Genomic DNA, 23,564 nt, shown 5'->3' on the forward strand with positions numbered 1-23,564 from the left:
AAGCGTTTGCAGTGTTTCCTGGGGGAGACTATCCTTCAGCCAAGAATCAAAGGATGATTCAGCATTTGCCAGGCAGATGGGAAGGAGGAACATTCCAGGCAGAAAGACAGACAAGTGCAGGCCTGGTGTAATGGAGCAGAGGAAATGGGTGTGGGCCTGGGAGGATAAGATGGAGAGGCAGGTCAGGTCACAAAGGGCCTTTGAAACCATGCTCAGGAGTCTGGAATTAATTCTACAGACCAGAGCACTCAATCTCATCTGCACAGGGGATCACCTGGGAAATTTTGAAAAACAATTAATGCCCAAGCCCCACCCCTGACCAATGAAGCCACCTTTTGTGAGGGTGGAACCCGGGTATTAGAATTTTTTTTTAAATGCCCTCGGTGATGCTAATGTCTGCCCAGGGTTGAGAATCACAGCTCTAGATAAGAGGTCTGCAAACTTCTCCTCTAAAGGACCAGATAGTAAATATTTTGTTTTGTGTGCCGTACAGACTCTGTGGAAACTACTCAGTCCCACACGGGCACACCTCATTTTCTTGTGCTTTGCTTTAGTACGCTTCACAGATGCTGCGTTTTTACAAATTGCAGGCAAGGCCTTCCACCAGCAAGAAAATTGACTGTCTTTATTGTGCTACTCGCTTTATTGCGAGGGTCTGGAACTAACCTGCGGCATCTCTGAGGTCTGCCTGTCCTGGGAGAGCAGCATGGACAAGGTGTAAACAAGTGACATGGCTGTAGTCCAGTTGTTTATGTCTTGTTGCTTATATACAGTAGTCCTTCCTTCACCTCAGTCCCGCTTTCTGTGGTTTTAGTTACCTGTGGCCAACCTTGATTCGAAAACAGGAAATGGCAAACTCCAGAAATAAACAACTCATAAGTTTTCAGTTTCGGGCCATTCTGTGCAGTGTGATGAAATCTTGCGGGGGCCCAGGATGTGAATCATCCCTTTGCTCGGTGTCTCCATGCTGTGGACCCTCCCCACTTGGTAGTCCCTTAGTAGCCATCCTGCTTGCCATGTCTACTCTCGCGAGATCTCAGTGTTGTGTACATGTCACCCTCATTGTGCTGAATAATGGCCCCAAAGCTCAGGAGCAGTGATGCCACAGAGAGGCTGTGAAGTGCTTCCTGCAAGTGAAACGGTGAGTACAGCATAATAAGGCATTTTGAGAGAGAGAGACCACGTTCACATAACTTTTATTACAGTATAGTGTTATAATTGTTCTATTTTATTATTATTATTGTTAATCTCTTGCTGCGCCTAATTTATGAATTAAACTTTATGATTGGTATGCATGTAAAGGAAAAAACAGTATATACAGGTTTTGGTACTATTCATGGGTTCAGACATCCCCTGGGGGGCTCTTGTAACACAAACCTCATGGATAAATGGGGACTACTGTATTATATTTACTAAATAATATATGAATCTATTCTCACTGTAAAGGGATTGAAACAATACAAAGCTCGTCTTTTTTGTTTCCCTCATTCCTTTCTCAGTCCCATTCCTGGATAACGGCTGCTATCAATGGGTGTGTCTCCTAGAACTTTCCAGAACTTTCTCCTTGCATTTTTGTGCATCTCCATCTACTAGAAAGATATTGTTTTACAACATTGAAAAATTATTGTTCTTAAACTTGCTTTTCTCCCCCCACGTGATAATATGTCTTGGGATATTTCCCTCAGCAGCAAATACAGTTCTAGCTCATTTTAGTTGTTGCATAACATTACAAAATGTGAAAGTACCATAGTGCATTGAACCTTTTCCTGATAGAGGTTGACCTATTTGAAATCACCAACGTTAAACTATTTCTGTCCCATAAAATGGAATTTTCATGTGGTTCAACTTAATCGTTTGTGTCTAATTTTTTGCCTTTACAAGCATCACTGCCACAGCGTCTTGCAGTGGGTGTCCTGTGTGTTTCCCTGGGTCGGATTCTGAGATGTTGAATCATTGGGACCCTGGGGATGTCTGTTTGGAAGAAGTCTTTGGTTAAACCACAGACACCAATTCTGGCAAGCTTCAGCAAGAAGCAGGGTTTATCAGTGGGCTATGCGGCAGCTCACAGGTTAGAGAGGATGGTCAGAGATGTGCTAGGCTCTGAACCAGTCAGGCCCAGACAGCGTCCATGGTGGTGGCCATTCAACAGCCTCTCAGGGGACCACACTCTGATGAATAAAAGCTGAGCTTTGCATTGAGCTTTGACTTACTCCTGGCCTTTGACTTACTCCTTACTCCTTTGACTTACTAGTCCTGGGAGAGGGGTGACATCATGTCACAGGGAAGGGGGAGGGTAGAGCGGGAGCAGTCTCCAGCAACCCTGTCAGCTTCTGTAAAGAGAGGACAAAAAAGGGGAAAAAACGTAGTATAAAGATCAGAGAGGAAGAATAAGAGTGCAGAACTCCTAAGAAAGTTGAGTAAATTCGCCAGGTACCAGAGCAAAGTACAAAAATCAACAACATTTTCCCACACCAGCAGCCATCAATTGGAAAATACAATTAAAAATAAAACACCAAGGAAACTATCTAGGAATTGTCTATGTAATGTGTTTTCAGAGTACCAAGGAAAAATATAAAATTGTAAGTAAGGGCACCAAAGAAGCTTTACGTTGTGTGATAGCCAATGATGGCTTAATACAAAAATTATGTCAATGTCCCATCATATACTTTATAAATTTGAAGCAATATCGATGAGTATTCTAGTTCGATGTTTTGAGGAGCTCAATAAACTTTTTCCAAAATGTTATGAAATTTCTGCAAATTTTCTGAAATTTGTATGAATGATTAATGGTCCACAACTAACTAGCTCAACTTTGAAGAAGAAAAAAAGGACTAAAGGCAGAATAGTCAATATATTACACATCCGTAATAATGAAAACCATATGGTTCTGGTTTTAGAGCCAGGACTGACTCCATGGACTTGTGACCTTTGTAGTCAGATAGGGGCCCACACTTGACAGGCCCCAGGCTTGCTGTAAGCGTGATTTGCTGTCACCATCTTGAAATTATTAATAATTTTTAAATAAGAGAGCCTGTATTTTCATTCTGCATGAGCCCTGCAAATTATGTAGCCAGTCTTGACTAGAACAAAGATTGTTCAAAGACTCGACCAAAAATCGCAGGCTCAAAAGAATGGATTTCTGTCCGGTGGAGGACACCATAGATAAAGAACTGACAGATAACAAAGGGTAACTATTTCAATGACTCAGGTAGACAAGGACCAATATACAGTAGAATCAGGAGCTCTTGCAAATCAGAAAAAGAAAATCCGTTAAAAAATGGGCAAAAGATACAAACAGGTACTTTACAGAAAACTTTAAATGGCTGACTGAAAAAAATACACTGGCTTATATGTAATTAGAGAAACAAACATTAAAACAACAATTGGGTATCGTTTTATATCTACTAACTACCAAACATGAGATAGCTTGCCAATGCAAAGAAGAGAGAGGAAGCAGCATCCCTGGGGAGCGCAGGTGGGGGCAGTCCCTCTGGAATGCAGTCTGGTGGGATTTACGTGGTGTTTTGCACCTTATGATCCCGCAGTCCCACTCACAGGACTATATACGTAGTTAAATCCTCTTGTAGGTCTATACGGGGACACGTATGAGGAGGTCGTCTCCGTGAGTTTCTCTGGGTTGGAGGCCTTCTATGTGTTCACCACCTGGGGAATGGCTAAGTCTCAGCTGGTGATGAACGATTATACCGCAGTCTGAAGCTCTGACCAGATAAGCACCGTAACACCAGAAACAGTACAAAGGTAGCAATGAGGGACGTATGTAGAAGCAGGAGATCGGAGGCACAAAGTCATTTATATAAATTAAAAATACAGTTACACAACACAAGAGCACTGACAAAGGAGAGGATACACATCAAACATGTAGGGGAGGAGGGACTTTGGGGGAGGCAAAGAGCAAGGGAGAGACGGAGCAAGATGAAAGAAAACAAATTATTTGAAATGAGGGAAAGAAGGACATACACAAGCCCAAACCAACCAAAAGCTTTGCAGGACCAAGTGCTAAGAATGCCGTTAACTGTGAAACTTGATTGCCGCGCCCTTCTCCTCCTAAGATTAAAAAAAAAAAAAAAAAAATGAACTCTCTCCAAAATGAGATTCCACAAGATTGGATAAAAGAATTTTAAAGACACAAGTGTTTTCTCCTGGCTGTATGAAGGGGGTGGGGGTTGGAGAAAAACTACCAAGTATTAACACCCCAGAAGCATTTATTTTTTCAAAGAATTCAAACAATTCATCTTTTTCAGGAACAGACCGTGTAACCAACACAAGAGCATACATCACTGTCCCACCTCAATGATGAGAGGGATTGCAGATGCAAAATGTAGGCTCATGGTGGCTCTCTCTTTTTTTCAGTCATTTAAGTCTGCTGGGTTTAAGTGATGGAAATAAGTGCCTATAAATTCATTGGAAAGTGACACACGTAAGCTAACTTGGCCCACTTCTTTTGCTTTGACATTCAGTGTACGACTCTGTCGGGAAAGTTGGGAGCAATATTCTCCATGGAAACGTGGACAGGCTGGGATCCTACAGTGAGTGCCTCTCTACCCACATTCCCTCGGGGAACTTCCAAGGGCAGTACTGCAAGCTTCACATCCTGCAGGTGAGTGCGGGGTCTGCGCACATGCTTTATAAGGACAAGTGAACGTCCTGATGTGGAACCCATGGCAACTCCACCAATTGCTTTTCTGAATTTAAAAAAGGAAACTATTATGATGTTTTGCAAAGAGTTAAAACTAAATTTTAAACAAGTGGCAGAAAGTTGCTTGCATGTTCTGAGGCTGGGATGTTATCAGAGACAGTTGTCCACAAAACACACAGGCCTTCCGAGGTTCCTCCTACCATGTTACACGGGGAAAGACAGCCGTACGACCTTAGTGGGGAATCCAAGGTCAAGTCCCCGCCGGTGTTCCTGGGCACTAACTCCTGACTCACTAGCAATGTTTGGAATACCAGCCAAAGGGAAGGTGGACTTCCCATTACCTAACATCCTTTTCCAGAAACAGAGCTCCAAACATGAATTTGAGGTTATCTTAGCAGATAGGCTGGGACTTTTATGAATACATCACAGAATCAGTTGACGGAGGTCCCAGGGCTCAGTATCTTCAAAGCATGTTAATTCTTTTACTGCCAGGGTGGCTGGGGGGGTGGTAGGGGTGGTGAGCTAGGAACAGCACAGCCTGCTATGAAATATAAAGATAAGACTTTATGCATGGCACACAGCACTAAAAGAAAACTCATCACTGGTTGGGTAATAACAATAGCATAAAATAACAGTAAGAAATCCAAGCTCTCTGATAGTAATGCCACAAAATGGTCTTCTAATGCTTCACCACTGGACAGAGGAAGATTGTCACCCAGCTCCTTTGTCCAGCTGAGAGTTATGGTGAGGATTGCTTGAGGGTTGATTCAGTGTGTACAAATGTCATATCCTGTTTTCAAAGCAGATTAATGGTTTTGATATCAGAGCAAAAGGTTAGGCCTACACAGTCATGGAAGTCGTATGTTTAGAAGCATCCTGGGAATTTTTGTTTATAATTTGATCTTAGCTTTATTGGGGCACGCATTGTAGTTATTGGCTTGATTTATTAATAAAATCTTTACTTGATGCATTGTGTCCTGCTATGAAGAAATGACAAGTTGGCAATTTTGTTGAAAATTGTAGCAGCGTTACAGTGGTACTACTGCAGAGAGAGGCACTTGGGCAGACTATGTAGCTGCTTCTGTAAAAATAATCAGTGTGGGTGGCTGCTTTTTAAATAATCAGCTACATTAAGCGTTGGAACATATTTTTATTTAAATCTAGGTGCATCTGACACTCTGTGAATTCACTTGAACTACTCTGTTATGGAAAAGCCATCTCCAAAGAATTCAGCCAACTTTTCTTTTTTTAATACCTTTCTCTTCCCTTTCCGATGTGCTTACTTCACGGGCAGCAGCAGGCTTACTTAGAAAGGGTCATGCATATATTCCACGGACACTGACATCTGGAATGTTGTGGCCTTGTTTCCCAGGATGGCACTGACTACAGTGTGGGCGTGTGTGTCCCCAGTTCTTGTGCTGAAGAGGATGTGACTCTCATGTCTCAGCTGGGTAAGTACAAAACAAAACCCAGTGAACTGTTGTCTCGGCATAAACTTTTCTTTAAAATTAAAGTTTATTGGGCTGACAATGGTTAGTAAAGTTACATAGGTTTCAGGTGTACAATTCTGTATTACATCATCTGTATATCACATTGTGTGCTCACCACCCAGAGTCAGGTCTCTTTCCATCACCATATATTGGATCATCTTGGCATAAAATTTGAAAAACCCCACTTCCTTGGAGCCAAGAAAGGCCATTCTTTCAGGATTGGTAAATCCTGATAAAACCAATAACTGAGGCTAATGGAGTAGAGGGAACTAATGGAGTTTGGGGGGACGTGGCTGTTTGGGTGTTCCTCTCACGTTATGCAGTTCTGACACTATCTGGAGATTGTGCTGACCTCAGAGATAAAGGGCTCCGTCCCACAAGGCTGTCCCCTACTTCAGGCGCCAGTCAGAAATAGAGGGTCCCCAGGTTACCCACACTTCTGTCTGATTTGGTTACAAATCAGGGGTTCATTCCTATGGCCCCCTTCTCAGGTTCGATAATTTGCTATAACAGGACAGAACTCAGGGAAACACTTTACTCACTATTAATGGCTTATTATAAAGGACAAAACTCAGTAATAACCAAATGGAAGAGCAAAGTGTGTGGAAAGGGGCACAGAGCACTCATGCCCTCTTAAGGTGTCCAACTCTCAGCAATTCAGTGTGTTCACCAACCCAGAAGCTCTCTGAATCCCTTAGTTTAGGGTTTTTATGGAATTTCCATTATGTAGGCATAGTTGATTAAATCACTGGCAATTGGTGATCATTCAATCTCCAACCGTCTTCTCTCCCCATAGGTCAGGGATGGGGCTGAAACTTCCAACCCTCCAATCACATGGCTGGTTCTTCTGACAACCAGCCCCCATCCTCCTAGAGTGACCTTATTAGCATAACCTCAAGTATGGTTGAAAAGGGCTCATTATGAATAGCAACAGATGCTCTTCTCACCCCTAGCGCTCAGAAAATTCCAAGGGTTTTAGGACCTCTGTACCAGGAACTGGGGATGAAGACCAAATATATGTATTTCTCATTAGATCACACTCTCACACACATTATTAAATGTCCTCTTTTAAATATTGATATTGCAATTAGTGTTCAATAACCTCAAGTTGTCCTCCAAATTTCTGATTATCTCTACAGCTTCCCATGCCTTATCTATTTATCTAGCCAAATATATTATGTGCTGTTAAAAAGAAAACCGATTGTTATAAATCAAATTCCAATTTCAATTCTTGTTGGATAAGTCACAATTATCCTAGCAACAAAAATAAATTTGCAGAGTTCTTATTAAATTAGCATTTCAAGTGAATAAATGACTCCCTAAGTCTGAGTTAATGCTCATTATTATTTAAGAGATTTCTCAGTTTAGCCTAGTTTTACTTAGGGCTAAGCTTGTTACTCAGAGTTGACATTAGAATACAATGGAAGGTCAGAAACTATTATCAATACAAAGATATATTTTTTATTTATTTTTCAATTACAGTTGACACATAATATTATATTAGTTTCAGGTGTATAACACAGTGATTAGACCTTTATATAGTAGGTTGATGCAACAGTAATTGCGATCACTCCATAAGCCTAGTTAGTATCCATGTGACGCCATACATTGTTATTACAATATTATTGACTATAGTCCACTATGCTACACTTTACATTTCCACGACTATTTGAATAACTGGAAATTTGTACTTCTTAATCCCTTTCCCTTTTTCACCACACATCCCCCCAACGCCCCTTCCATAGGGCAACTACCAATTTGTTCTCTTTTGCAAAGACCTGTTGATGATTCTCTGAGGAACTGGAAAAAGGAAGGGCCCTGGTTGGGGTAAGCAGAGCTGACTGGGTAGATGTTTGTGGAATTTAGTCATCACTGCCAAGGCGTTTCTCTAGTATCTGCACAGAGGCAGCAGTTAGAAATGGGAGCATCTTTGTCCAGGGGTAAAAATAGTCCCCATCTGGAAAGGATTTGTCAGCTATTCCTTAAAGCTTTTTAATGGAGTTTCAATATTTCCTCTACAGATATGGGGGCAACCAGCTCCGCAATCACAGGAGAAAGATGACTTGACTCATCTAGAGCAGGAGGGCAGGGAGTCAGCACGTGGACACTGCAGCAGCTAAGCCAAGAAGAAATGAGGCCAGGGTTGCAGAGAGAGAGAGAGGAAAAGATTCTGGGTGGGCAGAACATATTGCAAAAAGCTGCACGGTGTAGTTGCCATAGGGTGTTATAAAAATGTCAACCAACAGACTTGAGAATGAAAATACATTAGCATCAGAGTGTTGCGATTCTAGATAAAATTTAGTTGTGATGTTTACAAACCCAGTTAGAGGCCCGAACAATTCATATCTGCATATTCCAGTGTCACTTACTGTGTTCCATTTCCTAGTGATTGTCGGGGAGGAAAAATTTTTCTTTTACCCTTCTAGGTTCTTTGGCTGCTCGAATAATTAAATTGACCTAAGACAGATTAACAGAAGAAACAGCAAATTTTTAATTTTGTACACATCCTTGCCCCATAAAAATATGAAACTCAAGGACAAGTCAGGCAGTTGAGGTTTATATGCCATCGTGAAGTAAAGAATGAGATAGGGGCCTGGGGCTTCAAAGGAGAGGAGAATAATTCAGAGGACAGTAAGAAGAGCAGGTATTGGCACGTCGATGTTTGCCTTGTCATACAGATAGGTCATTCAGATAAAAGTTAGCTCTGGTAATAGCTCTTTTTCTGAGCAAGGCTCCCATCTCATTTCTTTGGGCAGTTTGGGGTGACATGTTCTCCTCCCCTTCAGGATCCTGTAACAAAGTACGATAACCTGGGTGGTTAAAGATGCATCACTCTAATCTCTCTACCTCTGTCGTTACGCAGTGTTCTGCTCTGTGTGTCTCTCTGTATCCAAATTTCCCATTTTGCATAAGGACAAAAATCATACTGGATTTAGGGTCCACTCTAACCTAGTATGACCTCCTCTTAAGTTGATTATATCTGCAAAGAACTTGTTTCCAACCAAATAAGGTCGCATTCATAGTTCTGGGGGTTAGGGCTTGAACTTTTTGGAGGGGACACAGTTCAACACGGAAAACTACCTAATACCTAGTTTCCTAGTTTGGCTAGATTATCCGAGGTCCCTTAAACACAACAGGAAGGAAGGTGAAAGGGTAGTGACTTAGTCCAAGGTTCTGGACTTAGAGCATGCTTGATCAACATTAGACAAATCTGACTGAAGTTTCATCGTGAGGCAAAGGAACTTCTCTGGTCACAGGGACAGCCAGATCTGAAGAAGAAGGGGCTTGGTTTAAGGGTCTATTAACACCGAGTTAGCAAACTTTATCTAGCCTCAACTTTGAAGGGCTGCGTATTTCCATTCTTAGGGACCCTCTCAGTCTGTCGCCTGTCCTGATGGAAATTTTAGAACATCACAGGGTGATTACAGTGGCTCCATTTGCAGTGGCCCAAAGCACTGGGTACTGAGCTGCTTACAATCAATGTTTAACAGTCCCTTACAATATGCTGTAAACTGCCCTGTTTCCTATGCTCTCTCTATTAGGTTAATTTCATCTTGCTCTGTGGATTAGAATTAGAATGATGAGGTCCCCATTGCAGAACAATGGTGTTAGAACTTCACGGGATGACTTCTTTCCCCACGACACTCTCTTGTGGCTTCCCTGTGTGCTGATTGAGAAAGTGGAGCTATTCTAATAATAACTCCTTGAATCACCCACTTCATGGAAATGCCTTTCCATTAAGGACGCAACAGGAATCCAAAACATTTCACAGAATACCATTTTCTGTTCTCCGTTTAATTCAGAAAATATTTTTATATCTGGCCCTTGTGTGAGACATCACGTGTGTGCACGGGGGGGACCGTCAACACAGTTGGGAGTTCCTCATTTTGGGAAACCCAGAATTTAGAGAGTAAGAAAAGTGTGTGTGCCCGAAGCTGTTGGGAAACCCTCAGGAAGTAAATGCTCAGTCTCACACTGAGTGCTAGGGGCGGGCAGACATGTAGAAGAGTTTTGGGGTGCAGGAGAAAGAGAAACACACTGGAGAGGTTGAAAGGGGGCGTTTGTAACGAGAACTTGAGTTGACCTGTGTGAGTGAGGCCAAGGGGTAGGAGGGACTTGATGAGATGTTGGTGGGAAACAGACCAAATAAAAGCTTCAAATAAATGTTTCATCCTTTCCTGTGTAGACCCGGATTCTGGCACAGTGTAGACACTTAAGGGTGATTGAATGTGTGTAGGCTGCCAGTTGGTTTTATTTCCCATGGCAGGATTCAGAGCCAGGCCTGAGTGCTTTTCCTCTGTGCTGCTGGGACCTGAGCACATTGACCTGGGTCAGCAGGTGAGGTTGGACAAGTCCAACAAACCCAACCATCCATGGGGAGTCTCATCCCTAAGAGTCTTGGCCTGGTTCCCAGTCCAAGAGCTGCCCCACTGAGCATAGTGATTTGGTGAGCCCCCATGTTTGTTTTCCAGGGCTGCCTTAACGAAATCCCACAGCCTGAGGAGCTCAAACAAAAGAAACGTGTTTCTCACATCTTTGGAGATCCAAGATGAAGGTGCTGACAGGGGTGATCTGTCCTGAGGCCTCTGCCCTTGGCTTACAGATGGCGCCTTCTTACTGTGTCTTTACATGGTCCTTCCTCTCTGTGCCCACATGTCTGTGTCCAAATTTCCTCTTTGTAGAAGGCTTGGATTAGGGCACACTCTACCTCCACATACAGCCACATTCTGAAGTACTGGTGGGGGGCTTAGGGCTTTAACAGATGAATTTTGGGGGGACCAAATTCCATCCATAACAGTCTCTTTTCAAAGCCCTCCAGGTAATTCTGAGATGGGTTATAATCTGAGACCACCACCCTCGTCTTACCACTAATATCCCTATAAACTCTTTCTTGCGGTGGCTGGTTCCCTGTGTCTTACGTTGGGCTTCTTAGCTTCAATTTCAGACAGCACCTTTCCCTCGCTCGTGGGCTTTCATCATATTGTTCCAGCTCGTGTTTCATTTGTCTCTCTGTGGGGACCTGTTCGCAAATAGATCTGAGCCGGCAGTGTTGCCTTTTTAGGACTGTCATTCCCAGTGCTGTGTGTCGGGAAAGGAAGTGAGAGTCTGGGAAGGGTGAGAATCCAGGAGACCCGTGGTCCACCTCCAGCTGTGCTAAAAGTTTCTAGTTCCATGAGTCTCAGCATCTTCGTGCCCCATTTTCCCCATAAAATCAGATATATTAAAACCCAGCTGCTCTTTTTAATGTCAAAGTTTTGTTTTGAAATAGCAGATATGAAAGCTCTTGGAAAAGTATAAAGTATTTATTGCCAAGTAAAGTATTATTAATACAATCCTTTTTTTGTTTGTTTCTTGGTAGATATTTTAAGATTCAGAGATGCTTCATTTTTGGCTCCTCCTCTTTCTCTCTTTGCAATGAATTCTTCCTCTTCGTCTGGCGGGAGCGTGGCCACATGTGCTACTGGAAAGTTCCACCTCGACACGTTTGTTGCCGTGTGTCTGTGAGTACTGGCGTCTGAGTACTGGTTGGCATATATGTCAAGGCTGTTTTATCAACTTTCGCTCACCAACTACACTTAGCCATTTAACGTTCAGTCAGTGAATGATGTCTGGCCAGTGCTGTCTGTGTGCAGAGAGATCACCATTTCCCTTAAACAAGAAAATTCGCAAGTGTTCAAGAGGGAGGCTGGCCACACCCAGATATAGCTGGGTTCAGGGTCACTGAGCGATGTATCCTGTCCCAAAATATTTCTCTTCCTGTCATGTGCCCACTGAAGATTAGTTTCTCTTATTCGAGAAGTTGCTTCTCCCACAGACACCTCAGCAGAGTTGCCTGTTACTTCTTGTTTGCACCTTGCATTGTTCCTTAGGAAAAACTAATAGAATTGCTGGTCCCGAGTGCAAATCGTTTGATAAAGTGCTTTTCTGAAAAACCTCACTTAAACTGCCCCAGTAGGAGATGTCCGTATCTGTTTCATCACCCGATTACCAACATCCAAAGCTACCTTTATCAAAACCAGTACCAATTTGATAGACACATAAATTGGTTTAATTTACATTTTTAAAAATTGGTAATGCAGGGTTTTTTTCCTGTTCATTTATCTGCTATGCATGCTCTTCACTCCCCTTTCCATGTGTGTATTTGTTGGGTTCTTAAGGATTTTTAAAGTTCATTGTATAGAAAAAGGACATGAATCCTTAGCCATATCAGCTGCAAGTATCTTCCTCAGTGTTTTGCTTGCTTTTTTGTTTCTTTCTTTATGATTACTGTTTTATAATTATAATGAGTTTAGTGAAATCCATGAATCTTTTACTTTGTAATTTCGTTCAGTTGTGTATTCTCAGAAAGCTACTTCCAACCCTTAAAAGTGTTAACGATTTACCTATATTCTAGTAGGAGTTCAGTGGTTTTGTTTCTGTGGGACTGTGTCCTCTGTGTCTGACTGAGGGCTTGGTGTGCAGGAAGCCTTGGCCACACATGTGTGTCTTCTCCCTGCAGCTTCCTCACCCTCCTCGGCCTCGTCTTTCCTCTGGCTGGAACTCTGTACGTGGCGGCCAGGGGGTGGGGTTCGGACCACAGGGCGTCCCCTGCACACGGGACACCTTCGGCTATTTACGGGAGTCTGCCTTTGAGAGCGCTGGAGAGGAGTGAACAAAGCCACAGAATCCGATGGACGCGTTACCTGGCCCATCTCTCACTGTCAGGAACCCCGGGCAGAGGAAAAAGTAGGCATTTTAATCAACTAAGACACAATGTCGTGAGAGGTGATTTTGATGAGTATGAAATTGGAAAATAATTCCTTCCATGCTGGAGTCTAGTGAATGTCCAATGGCTTCGAAATGCCAGCGTGAAGGCTGGGTCTCTGCTCTTCACAATTTAGTCTTTGTTTACCATCAATGTGTTAAGGCAAGATCACTAAAAATGCTGCTGTGTTTCTCGGGTACAATTATCCCGTGTGTTTTTGTGCTACTCAAAGACTAGGTCACAGCAGAGCTTGGGTTTTACTATAGGAACCCTCTAAAGAGCCATTCCATCACAATGTCTATTTTCAGTGTCTCAGCTACACAGATGCCTCGTAGAAACTTCCTGGCATCACTAAGGTAGATGATTTGTAGAAACCACAGCAGGGCAATGAATATGCAACATAGCTGATGAGAACATGGCAGCATGTATCTGAGCCAGAAAAAGATGACCTGGCAGAATGCAGTGAGAGGCTGGATGGCGGTGAGTCACACTGCGTTATGCTTTCGTTCAAAATCAACAGTCTTACCTTCATTTGCACTTACCCATACGGCAAGGCAAAGAGAACGTGCACACACACACACACACACACACATACACACACACACACACTCCCTAAAACAAGAAGAGCCTTGTCATGCAAATATCTTTAGAACATACGAAAGAATTTTTGGCAAAGTCCCTTTAGGTCCTTCCTTTACTCCAACTAGGGGGATAAAAATAAGACAAAATTTCAACAAAAGAAGAGTATGAGTATGTGACAAAGTGGCTTGAGGGAATCCATCCAGTGTGGAAGGCGTAGTAACGCTTTTATCAGATTCTGTTTGTGTCTTCGGGCAAAACCAATAACAGCAGCAACATCAACAAAAACCCCAAACAACAAAAAATACGTGCGTATCAAGATGATGTAACAGAAGAGCTGAGACGGCTTAGAGGTCCCGTGCAGCCTCTTTCCCAGATTAGAAGCTGGTTACTAGCCCAGTGGTTCCCTTTCACCCATCATGATGGGAAGGGTTCATGGTCTGGCTTCCATGGCCAGTCTCTGCTGCCCTGTAATTTCTACCCACGGGCCCTGGTGTTACCCTCTGGGGCCTCAGAAAATAAATCTACTTGCTCTCTTGTTTCTATTACAGCCCCATCAGATTTTGAGGACAATTTTGATGGCCTCCCCCAAGTCTCAGAACCCCTCAATTGTTTCTCACATGATGAGGTTCAAGAATTCTCCCTCTCTGCTCCCTGGCTGCCCTGTAGAAGGTTCTGTGGTGGGCGAGGCAGAAAGAACACAAGCTTAGCAATCTCCAATCACACCTGCCTTGGTTTCTAACTCTGCTCTTCATCAGGTTTTGACCTCTAGGTGCCTCAGTTTCCACATGTGTAAAATGGGGGCATATACTGGGTTTTATGGAAGGAATTAAATGAGATAATGTACTTGTCTCCTCCTAATTTGTTGTTCTTTTCCTCATTCTCTTCTGTTAAGCCAGGAGATGGGGGGAGAGTAGGCGCCATGACCTCTTGCTACACTGACCACACTGAGGTCAGCTGGGTTCCAGGGGGCTGCTTCTAATTGTCAGGTGGAGGGTGAGCCTGCAGGTAACAAAACCCAGCATCGCTGATCACCAGTGGGAGGCTGACCCACACAGCCCTGCATTTTAAGGCCAAATTACAAGATATAGAGCAGGCACACCTGGTGTGGTGTGAAGACTCGGCCACTGAATCTTTAGGTTCTTTACCCAAAATGAAATGCTCTATGATCTAAGGTTATGTTGGCGTTTTCAGCAACTTACGTTTAACCACGGCCTCAAAAGGGGGGGTTTCCTTGTGCTGTGGCTGTAGCAATTTTTTTCGTATCCCACCAGAGTAAAATACCACATTTCTGAATGTCTAACAATAAAAATCGAGATGGAGAGACCCCCTCTGTTCAGCATTTTCTTCTCTCCACTTTTACACTCACCAGCAAGTCAAGTCAACCTAAGACCACGGAGTCTTTTAGCGGTTTAGAGCCAGGCTGGGTATTCTGGAGCCCTGGTTCTTCATCCTCCAAATAATCACTGCATTTGCTGAGAGTGGTTTCCTGTAACAGGAGCCTGTCCTTTACTATTTAGATGAGAAAAATGTGAGCGAATGTTTGAGGACGTTGCCGTGAAATAAATAGCTATGGATTTCAGCCCCTGGAGGTCAGGGCTCTTGTTCTGGGGTCCATTGCTTACGTGATAATAATGCAGAGACTCCAAAGGCACCACAAGGGTGTTTAAAGTCCTGTCAGGGCCAGCGGGTCTCAAACTCTGGTGAGCATCAGCATCTCCTGGAAGGTTTGTCACCCCCAAAGGTTCTGACTGAGTAAGTCTGGGGTGGGGCCTGGGACTGTGCATTTCTTACAAGGTCCCAGGTGATGCTAAAGCTGCTGGTCCAGGGACCCCCACTTTGAGAACCACTGACCCCGTGCATGTGCATCGTTTCATCCATTCCTCCCCGCGTTCCTGTGCTTTATAGTACTTTCCATTTACAAATGAGTGAGATGGTGAGATGGTGCACAGAGAGGCTGCCTTCCCTATACACCCATTCTTTTCAGAAGATTTTATAAGCTGCTGCTAGTTAAGTTGCCTCACCAGTGGAATTTAGACAGGAAAAATAAATAACGATAGCAAAATGTATTCAGGATGTACTTGCCAAATTGCATTGGGCTAGAGGTTTGACAAACGTTCTCGAATCCTCCCGAGAACCCTGACAAAAAAGTGTGCTTAATTTGAAATTGAGGCAACAGGCTCAGGGAGGCAAAGAAACTTGGTGCAACTCAGCGGGGCCCAGGTCCAGTGTCTCTCCATTGCAGCCTGTGGCTCCTCAGGGGGCTGCGGGGGGCCAGGTGACACGAGGTGGGGGACTGCTGATTGTGCTGTGGCCCTGCCAATTCCTGGTGAGTGGAAATGCCTCTACATGAGAGGCTGAGCTGCGTGCCTCCAGGCAGACACACTGAGAGAGACTCCAGCGGAAAAATCATCGTTACGACTGAAGCCTCAAAATATTAGGTAATTACATTCTTCCATTTACGAAATTGATTTAGATTTCCAGGGCTTGGTTATAAGCCAGCTCTTGCTTGTGAATGAGTTTTGATTCTGCAAGGACTTCTGGTGCCCACTGTTTAAGGCACAGAGCTATGTCCAGGAGAAAATATGAGTCTCTTAAAGGCGGTCTCTTGAGTTTGGAGGCTCCCGTTTCACAATTCCAGCCCCTCAGTTGGCTCTTGGAATGAGTTAAATTAAATTTTTTAAAAAAGGGAATAAATTAAGTATAAAGGATTAACCATTCTTAAAGCAATAGGGCTTCAAATAGTGAGCATAATAGCTGTGACATTATCTCATTTATTCCTCATGATAATCCTGTGCGTATAAGGTCTATTTTGATTCCCATTTTGCAGGTGTGGAAACTTAGGCACAGAGAAGTTAATTCACTTGCCAGAGGTCACAGAGCTCATAAAGGGCAGCCAGACTCAGAGGCAGGAGTATCTAACTATAAGTGACACCATTAGCCACTGGGCCACCTGACCTTCTGTTCTCATACTGGTACCCTGACAGGTAGGGATGTTATTTGCGAGGGGTCCATTCTTGGGAGAGTACTAGGAGGCCATTTCAAGTGAAATGCTGGCTTCCTGTGGCTTCCTAACGCTGTGTGAGCTCTCTTCCCCTCCACCCTCTGTAACATGGGACTGTGGTCAAGCATTGGCATTTGGGCACCTGAGCGAGGCAGTGTACTCTGTAGGAGGCAGTGTGGGCACCAACCTCAAGTTGAGTCTGTTAGGGAAAGTCAAGTTTCACGGGCAGGGAGACCAAGTCCAAAGGTCCACATCTCGGGCAAGAGGGGACGATGGGAAACTGAGTTGAGCAGTCCAGGGTCACAGCGAGGGAGCGTCCGGTGACAGCCAAGATCTCTAGCGCGTCCTGGCTCTTGTTTGTGGGGCAGCGTGGGGCTGGTCTGGCTTTCAGGGTGGGCACTAACACATTTGCTCTCGCCCAGGATTTCTTGGAGCCGCAGACCGTGCCCTGAAATGCTTTTCTTGGCAGAAGAATGTGCCGGCCATCTGGTCTACCAAGATGCCAGGAGGCACGTGCTCTGCACTGAATGGCGTCCGAGTCCTGAGTCTCCTCTGGATCATGTCTGGGCACACCAGTCAGATGACGGCATGGCTGTCTTTGGGTACCGAGAATTGATGAGCCTTTGTGAGCAGTTAAGGAAGAGGGGTCATTTGGGCCATAGGATGGGAGGCTGCAGCGTTCACGTGAGCAGCCTCCCTTCTGTGTTAGAGACATAGCCGTGACCTCCCATCAGTGAGTTTCCCAGGCCAGTGTCCAGTGGCTGCTTTACCTCTTCTGAGGTATAAATCGGGTACCTGGTTACCAGGTGAATAGTGACGCCTGAGTGTTGTATTTTCATAGTCCGAAGAGCTGGGTTCCTCTCATGGGGATTCATGCAGCCAGAAACTAACATTATGTTTTTAGCTGCAAAACCCGGCAAGCAGACATAAATATTGTGCACTGGTATTCAATCAATGTTTCCTAACCTTCTCCCAGTGGCTTATTCTGAAAAGAGAGATCACACGATTGTCTTCTGTTATACCCATGGACACAGCTTTTTATGTTGGTTACAGATAATGTGCTTGAATGGAAAACCAGAGTGCTGAAAAACCCACTGTACCTTTATTCTCGGAGCGGCCCCTTCTATCTCGGGGTTGACACATTTTTCCTGATCAGGTAATATGGTGTTATTTTCTGCTGTTGTGCTTATTGCTATTTGTTTGGGGATGTGTGTATGTTATGTGTTGCTGTTCTCACTTCAGTGAGAAAAACTGAATGGCGCACCATTTCGCACCTGGCGTTGGCTCCTGTCCATGTCTGGTCAGCTGTTATCACAGCTCCCTCTCCTCGGCTTTTTCAGTTTCTTAAATGAGTTAGGATGGCTCTCTAAAATGGGCCTTTTACAAAAAGTGGGTTTCTTTCTCAAAATTGTTTATGTCAGTGATTCTTAAATTCTGGTCTATGTACTGATGTGAATCCATGATAAAGTTTCCAGTTCTCATTATAGTGAAATGTGAAAAAAAGAAAAGAAAAGAAAAGAAAGTGGTGTGATGTTTCATAAAGCTATATTTATTTAAATTAACTACTCCGAGGTAAAATGTCTGAGTTGTTTGGTAAACATCAGGCACTGTGTTAAATACTTTGCATCATCACCCCGTTTAACCCTCATGATGTCCCAATTCAATAGGGACTGTTGTCAAAATCCCCATTGTTTTTGTTGGGACAAAATTCACATAACATAAAATTAGCACTTAAAGTGAATAGTTCAGTGGCATTTAGTACATTCGCCATGTTGTGCAACCACCATTTCTATCTAGTTTCAAAACATTTTCATCCCCTCCAAAGGAAACCTCATACGCGTTAAGAAGTTATTCCCCAGCCCTGCCTCCACCCAGTTCCTGGAAATCTGTGGATTTACAGTATCTATGGATTTACCTGTTCTGGATATTTCATATGAAAAGATTGTATAATATGTGGTCTTTTGTGCCCGGCTTTGTTCATTTAGCATGATGGTTTTGAGGTCCATCTGTGTTGTAGCATGGCTCAGTGCTTCGTTCCTTTTTATGGCTGAGTAATATTCCACTGTGGGGATAGACCATAAAACCTCCATTTTGAAGAGGGGGAAACTGAGATTGAGGGGCATGGGCCTGGTGAACCTGTGATGCAAACCCCGGTGGTCTGACTCTGGAGTCCACGTCTTAGCCACTGTGTGGACCTGCCCTCCCCTTTTCTGGGTTAAATACCCCTTCCCTCACAGGGAGGTAGTGATGGTAGGTGGCAGCTTCTTTCATCAAATACGAAGCATTCGTCCATCCAACCACGACTCATTGACTGTCTGTTTGCCAGGCGTTATTCTAGGCCTTGAGGATACATCAGAGGATAAAACAAACAAGGATCCCATGGTGCTTCCGTGTGTGTCTGTGTGTGTGTGTGTACATGTGTGCACCCATGCACGTGAAACCGGCAATAAACAGATAAGTAAACAAGAAACAATCTGCTAGTAATAAGTATCAAGAAAGAAATAGAAGGAGGAGAGAGAACATATGCCTGTTTCGACTAGGTTGGAGAAGGCTTGTTTGATGTGTGGCTATTAGATGTGAGAACTGAATGATGGCAAGAAGAAGCCAGCCGGACATGGGAAAACCCCAGACAAGACAGTTTCAGGCAGAGGTAGCAACTGGTACGAAAGGGTTAAGGCAAGAGAGAGTGGCCTTGATGAAGGAGGAGAAAGAGGCTGAAGCCTAGTGCAGGTGGGGGAGAGAGGGGGTGGGGAGATGAAGGCAGGAGAGGTCGTGGGGGTCAGTCATGGAGGACCTTGCAGCAAAGCTATGGGAAGTCACTAGATTGCTTTAATTTGGGAAGTGATATGATCCAACATTTTAAAACGATCGCTCTGGCTCCCGTGTTAATAATAGATTTAAGAAGGTCAGAGCCGGAAGCAGGGAGATCAATCAGGGGACAATTGTTGTATTTCAGGTGAGAAATGATAGGCTTGGACTGGGTGGTGGTGGCTGAAATGGAGGGAAAAAGTGAGAAGACCTTCACCTCACGGCTGTTCTCGTCCCCTATTTAAAACGGACCCACCCAGCTCACTCCTGCATTTTTCCTGATTTGTGTTTTCTCTTTATTATAGCTTCCCCTTCCTTCCTTCCTTCCTTCCTTCCTTCCTTCCTTCCTTCCTTCCTTCCTTCCTTCCTTCCTTCCTTCCTTCCTTCCTCCTTCTCCTCCTTCTCTCTCCCTCCCCACCCTGCCCCCCACAGAACATAAGGCAGGACCTTTTCTGTTTTGTGTATTGCTGTCACCACAGCCAAAAGCGGTGTTAGGCATACATACTGCTCAATAAATAGTTGTTGCAATGGTTTATTAATTGTTTTATCTTAAGAGTCTAGTATGATCGTTTCTTGGGGCTAATAGAGAAAAAGTAGGGTGTAGAATGAGCTGAGGCCTCTCCTCTAGGGCAACAGCTCCTGCTAGGAGGTGGCTAAGGTGACTATGGAGAGTAGCTCAGACAGGCAAGGGTCAGAGTCCACCATTGGCAACAAACCCAGCAGAGATATGGAACCACGGGGCACCTTACTTTCCAAGAGGGCGTAGCGGGGTCTGGCCAGGCAGGTGAAGCACAACTGCAGGAGACCAGGGGCAGCCCTGGAGGGTCAGGAGGTCCGGCCACAGCCCAGCAAACACCAGACCTCTGTTCCCTGCAAAGGGGACTAGTAAGTACAAGGCAAAAAAGACAACATATGCTCGCTGCACTGCTTGGCTGAGCTCCAAGCCGTGGGAGGGAGGCTGGCAAGGACAGGTCAGGATGGCTGGAACCAAAGCCAAAACTCAGTCTGGGGAATTGCACCCAGGAGGGAAGAATGCAGGGCACGAGGGGCCACTGCTCATCCTGGGCCATCAGTGGGAACGTGAGAAGCCATTGGGGTCGGTCCCGAGATAGCCAGACACAGACCCAGGCTACTGAAATTCCAAATGCCTGGGAAAACTATAAATGTATGCCCATTTTATTGTAAATACCTCCCTCCCGGCTTTGCCTGGGGCCTGGAGAGGGCCGTGCCTTTGCCAGTGCTTCTGAGAGTCTGGTCCCTGCTCCCTGGCACCAGCATTATCTGGAAGACTGTTAGAAACGCAGATTCTCAGGCCCCACCCCAAACCCCCTGAATTAGCCTTGTTTTCCGTAGTCCCTACTTGCCTTTATTTCTCATTGCCAGTCTCGATAAATGTTTTTCCCCCTTCGTTCAATTTTCATTGTATTACTTTAGAAAGGGCACATAGTCTTTAGAATAAACTTTTTGTTTGAACGATGGAAACATTACCAGTAGTGATACCTAGGTGTGATACCTAGTATTGTCATTATGTTAAGAACTTAAAATCTTGTATCCACAATTTTCACAATAAACCTATAAAGCCGGAAGCAGTATCATGTCCATTTTGACCAATGAGGAAGTTGATGTTTGGAGATGAAATAACTTACCCCAGTCCCCCCCAACTAGGAAAGTTAGCGTCACAAGTGGAAAAGAATGTTTGCCTCATGCTGAAACCATATCTTCCCCACCGTGCCACTATGGGTTTACATAAGAAAACCAAAGCTTTCGGATTCTTGTTAAGAATAGCTCACTAGTGACGGTTTGGCGTCCTTGTCTACTTCTCAGGGTGACCCCCTATGTCTCTACTGCAGGATGTTATTCCTTCCCGTCTGTTTAGGGCTCTGGCTCTCCTTAGCCTCCTGGAATGGGTTCTCTTGCTCAGATCTTGTTTTCCTGCCAGCCTTTCCCTTTGTCCAGCTTTCATGAGCGTGAAGGCTGGGACGATGCATGCCTACACCCAGAGCGAGACCCAGGCCTGCTTAGCAACAGGCTGGCCGGGGGAGGGCAAGGGGGCGAGCCAGTCACATTGAAAAGAAAGGCTTGCTCAGGCCCCTGATCTATTCTTTCCCGAACCGGAATTGGCTGTCCTACTCCCTCATCTCAGTGTTGTTTCTCAGAAGACTCTGTAAATTTTCTTTCTGTTATAGTGACTCCTATTTGCTTCATTTCAAAGGGACATCTAGCTGGCAGAGCATAAAGGCATTCTCCAATCTTCCCCAAGCCCTTCCAACTCCTGCCCAATTCTCACGGCCTTTTGCAACAGGAAATACATTTCTTCCTTAGGGAAATACCCACAAGGGTCCTTGGTATAAACATCAAAAGGTTGGGAAACTCGCTCACAAAGTTGCTTACCATCAAGTTATAACTCAAAGGCATAGCCTCAATTTCTTTAGCTGAACGTTCTGAGTAATGAATTTGTCATCAGGATATGTTGGTTAACAGTTCTAACTGGGCTGTTGGGTAACCCATGTTAACAGTCTTTGAGTTGCAGGATTGCTACTATTATCCCTTTCACCTAATAGGCTGTTTATTCATCTATTCGATCAGTCACTCAACAAACATTTATTGCGACGTAGTTTGGTATGGCTCGAGAAGCAAAAACAACCCCCATTCGTGGTGGTGCCTGAACATGACTTGGTGCTGCAGAAATGGAAGGTCTCGACGTTGTTATTGTCACAGACCAAGGCGGCAGGCATTAGTGTTCACCAAATGTTTCTGGCTCTCCTCCCTCCAGGTGGTTGGTAACATTGTACTTCCTGAACCCACTGTGGTTGGCAGGTCTCATCCCTCATTACTAGGTCGGACCAAAGAGTGGTACCTGGTATTATCATCAAGCTGAGAGCTTTAAACATGTCTCTTCTGGACTAGGACATGTCATTGCTGGTTTGAGGCCCTCCAGGACAGTCTTGTTCTCTGCCACGATCACTGGTGAACTTTCACATAATGGCTCCTCCATCGGCCTGGGTCCATAGGGAGGAAGTTGCTGACCCCAAAGCAAATGGCCATGGGCATGTGGCATGAGCAAGAAGAAAATGGTGGTTGTTTTAAGACTTGGAGGTGTTTTGTTACTGCAGCATAACTTACTCTATCTTGATAGAGACAGCGAAATTAATGAACCAATGAACTGTATCACTGATAAGTAATTCCTGTGACTATTCTCTCTCTTTCAGTGGCTGGTTAAGTGCAAGGTCATTGTTAAAGATGCATCAGACTTCAGAAAAAGGATTAACTGCTAAGGTCATACTGAGATACTACTTCAGTCGCCTTATAAGGTAGGCTTATGTGTATAATTTCTCAATTCACAATTGCAGCGTAATAATTTATTATTTTTTAGTTTCTAAGCCTCTTTTGGCAGAATTTTCAAAGAAACATAAGCGGAGAGGAATAGTTTTCTTTCTTAAATACAGTTGTTTTTTGCTGGTTTAATGGCTTTGGCCTGTGGAAGATACCAGTTTTCATGGTATTTGTCCTAATAGAATTTGAACAACATTAAACCAGCAAAAACATCCTTATTCCTAGGCTGACGGGCAGCAGATTTGAATAAACACGGTCAATTTTCATGGAATATATTCAACAGGAGAATTGGTATGGCTCCTGTAAATTGTTAGTAATGGGAGTGATAAGAGTACGAATGGTAATGATAAAAATAAAATAAGATACAACCAGGAGAGGGGCTGCTGGACGCTTGGCACAGAGGTCGTTCTGCTGAGAGGGAAGCAGGGTGATGATCTTTACAAATGTGTCGGCCGTTGGAGCAGAAGGACGACAATATTGGGACAGAATGTGGAATCAGTGGGAGAGCAGAAGGGCAGGCATAAAATAAGACCGTTGAAGTTTAGGAAGAAAAAGACGTTCAACTCATGTGACCCAATCCCTCCCCTTATATATTTGCTAAATCCCGTTTCGTTGCCCAGCTCGAGCCCATCTCTCACCACTCGTGGCCCATGCCCCCTTGTTGCACTATATACTGTTATAAAACAGGAAGGGGAGCGTTGGGACAGCCTTTGGGGCTAATACAATGGAGCGGGTATGATCTGGCCCTGCGGTTTGTCTGCTGGACTTGCATTCTGGCTCAGTCACTTCCCAGCTATGCCACTTTGAGCAAGCGCCTCAGCCTTTCTGTGCCTGAGTTTTCTCCTCTCCAATATGGGGATAATCACGGTATCACTTAATTAGACTCATGAGGATTAAATGAGATAATATATGTGAAGAACTTAGAAAAGCGCATGAACATAATAAGCC

The 23,564-nt window shown here is 44.3% G+C and overlaps 1 protein-coding gene across 2 annotated transcripts in view; it reads left to right on the forward strand.

Annotated features, from left to right (window-relative positions):
- Nucleotides 1–23,564, forward strand: part of LOC109446167 (O-acyltransferase like protein-like) — a 65,276-nt gene that overhangs the window by 6,890 nt on the left and 34,822 nt on the right. The window contains exons 1-8 of one of the 2 annotated variants that reach the window (XM_074339882.2): nt 891–1,141; nt 4,479–4,618; nt 6,030–6,108; nt 11,507–11,648; nt 12,647–12,873; nt 16,898–17,077; nt 17,529–17,631; nt 22,493–22,594. In XM_074339882.2, coding sequence (XP_074195983.2) covers nt 6,096–6,108; nt 11,507–11,648; nt 12,647–12,873; nt 16,898–17,077; nt 17,529–17,631; nt 22,493–22,594 — 767 coding nt within the window. In that variant the 5' untranslated portion in view covers nt 891–1,141; nt 4,479–4,618; nt 6,030–6,095. Of the gene's footprint in view, nt 1–890; nt 1,142–4,478; nt 4,619–6,029; nt 6,109–11,506; nt 11,649–12,646; nt 12,874–16,897; nt 17,078–17,528; nt 17,632–22,492; nt 22,595–23,564 lie in introns of those variants that run through there. The other variant, XM_074339881.2, reaches the window with a different exon arrangement.

The sequence above is a fragment of the Rhinolophus sinicus genome, chromosome 4 (assembly GCF_057876585.1).
Source record: "Rhinolophus sinicus isolate RSI-liver-muscle chromosome 4, RSI-T2T, whole genome shotgun sequence".
NCBI lineage: Eukaryota > Metazoa > Chordata > Mammalia > Chiroptera > Rhinolophidae > Rhinolophus > Rhinolophus sinicus.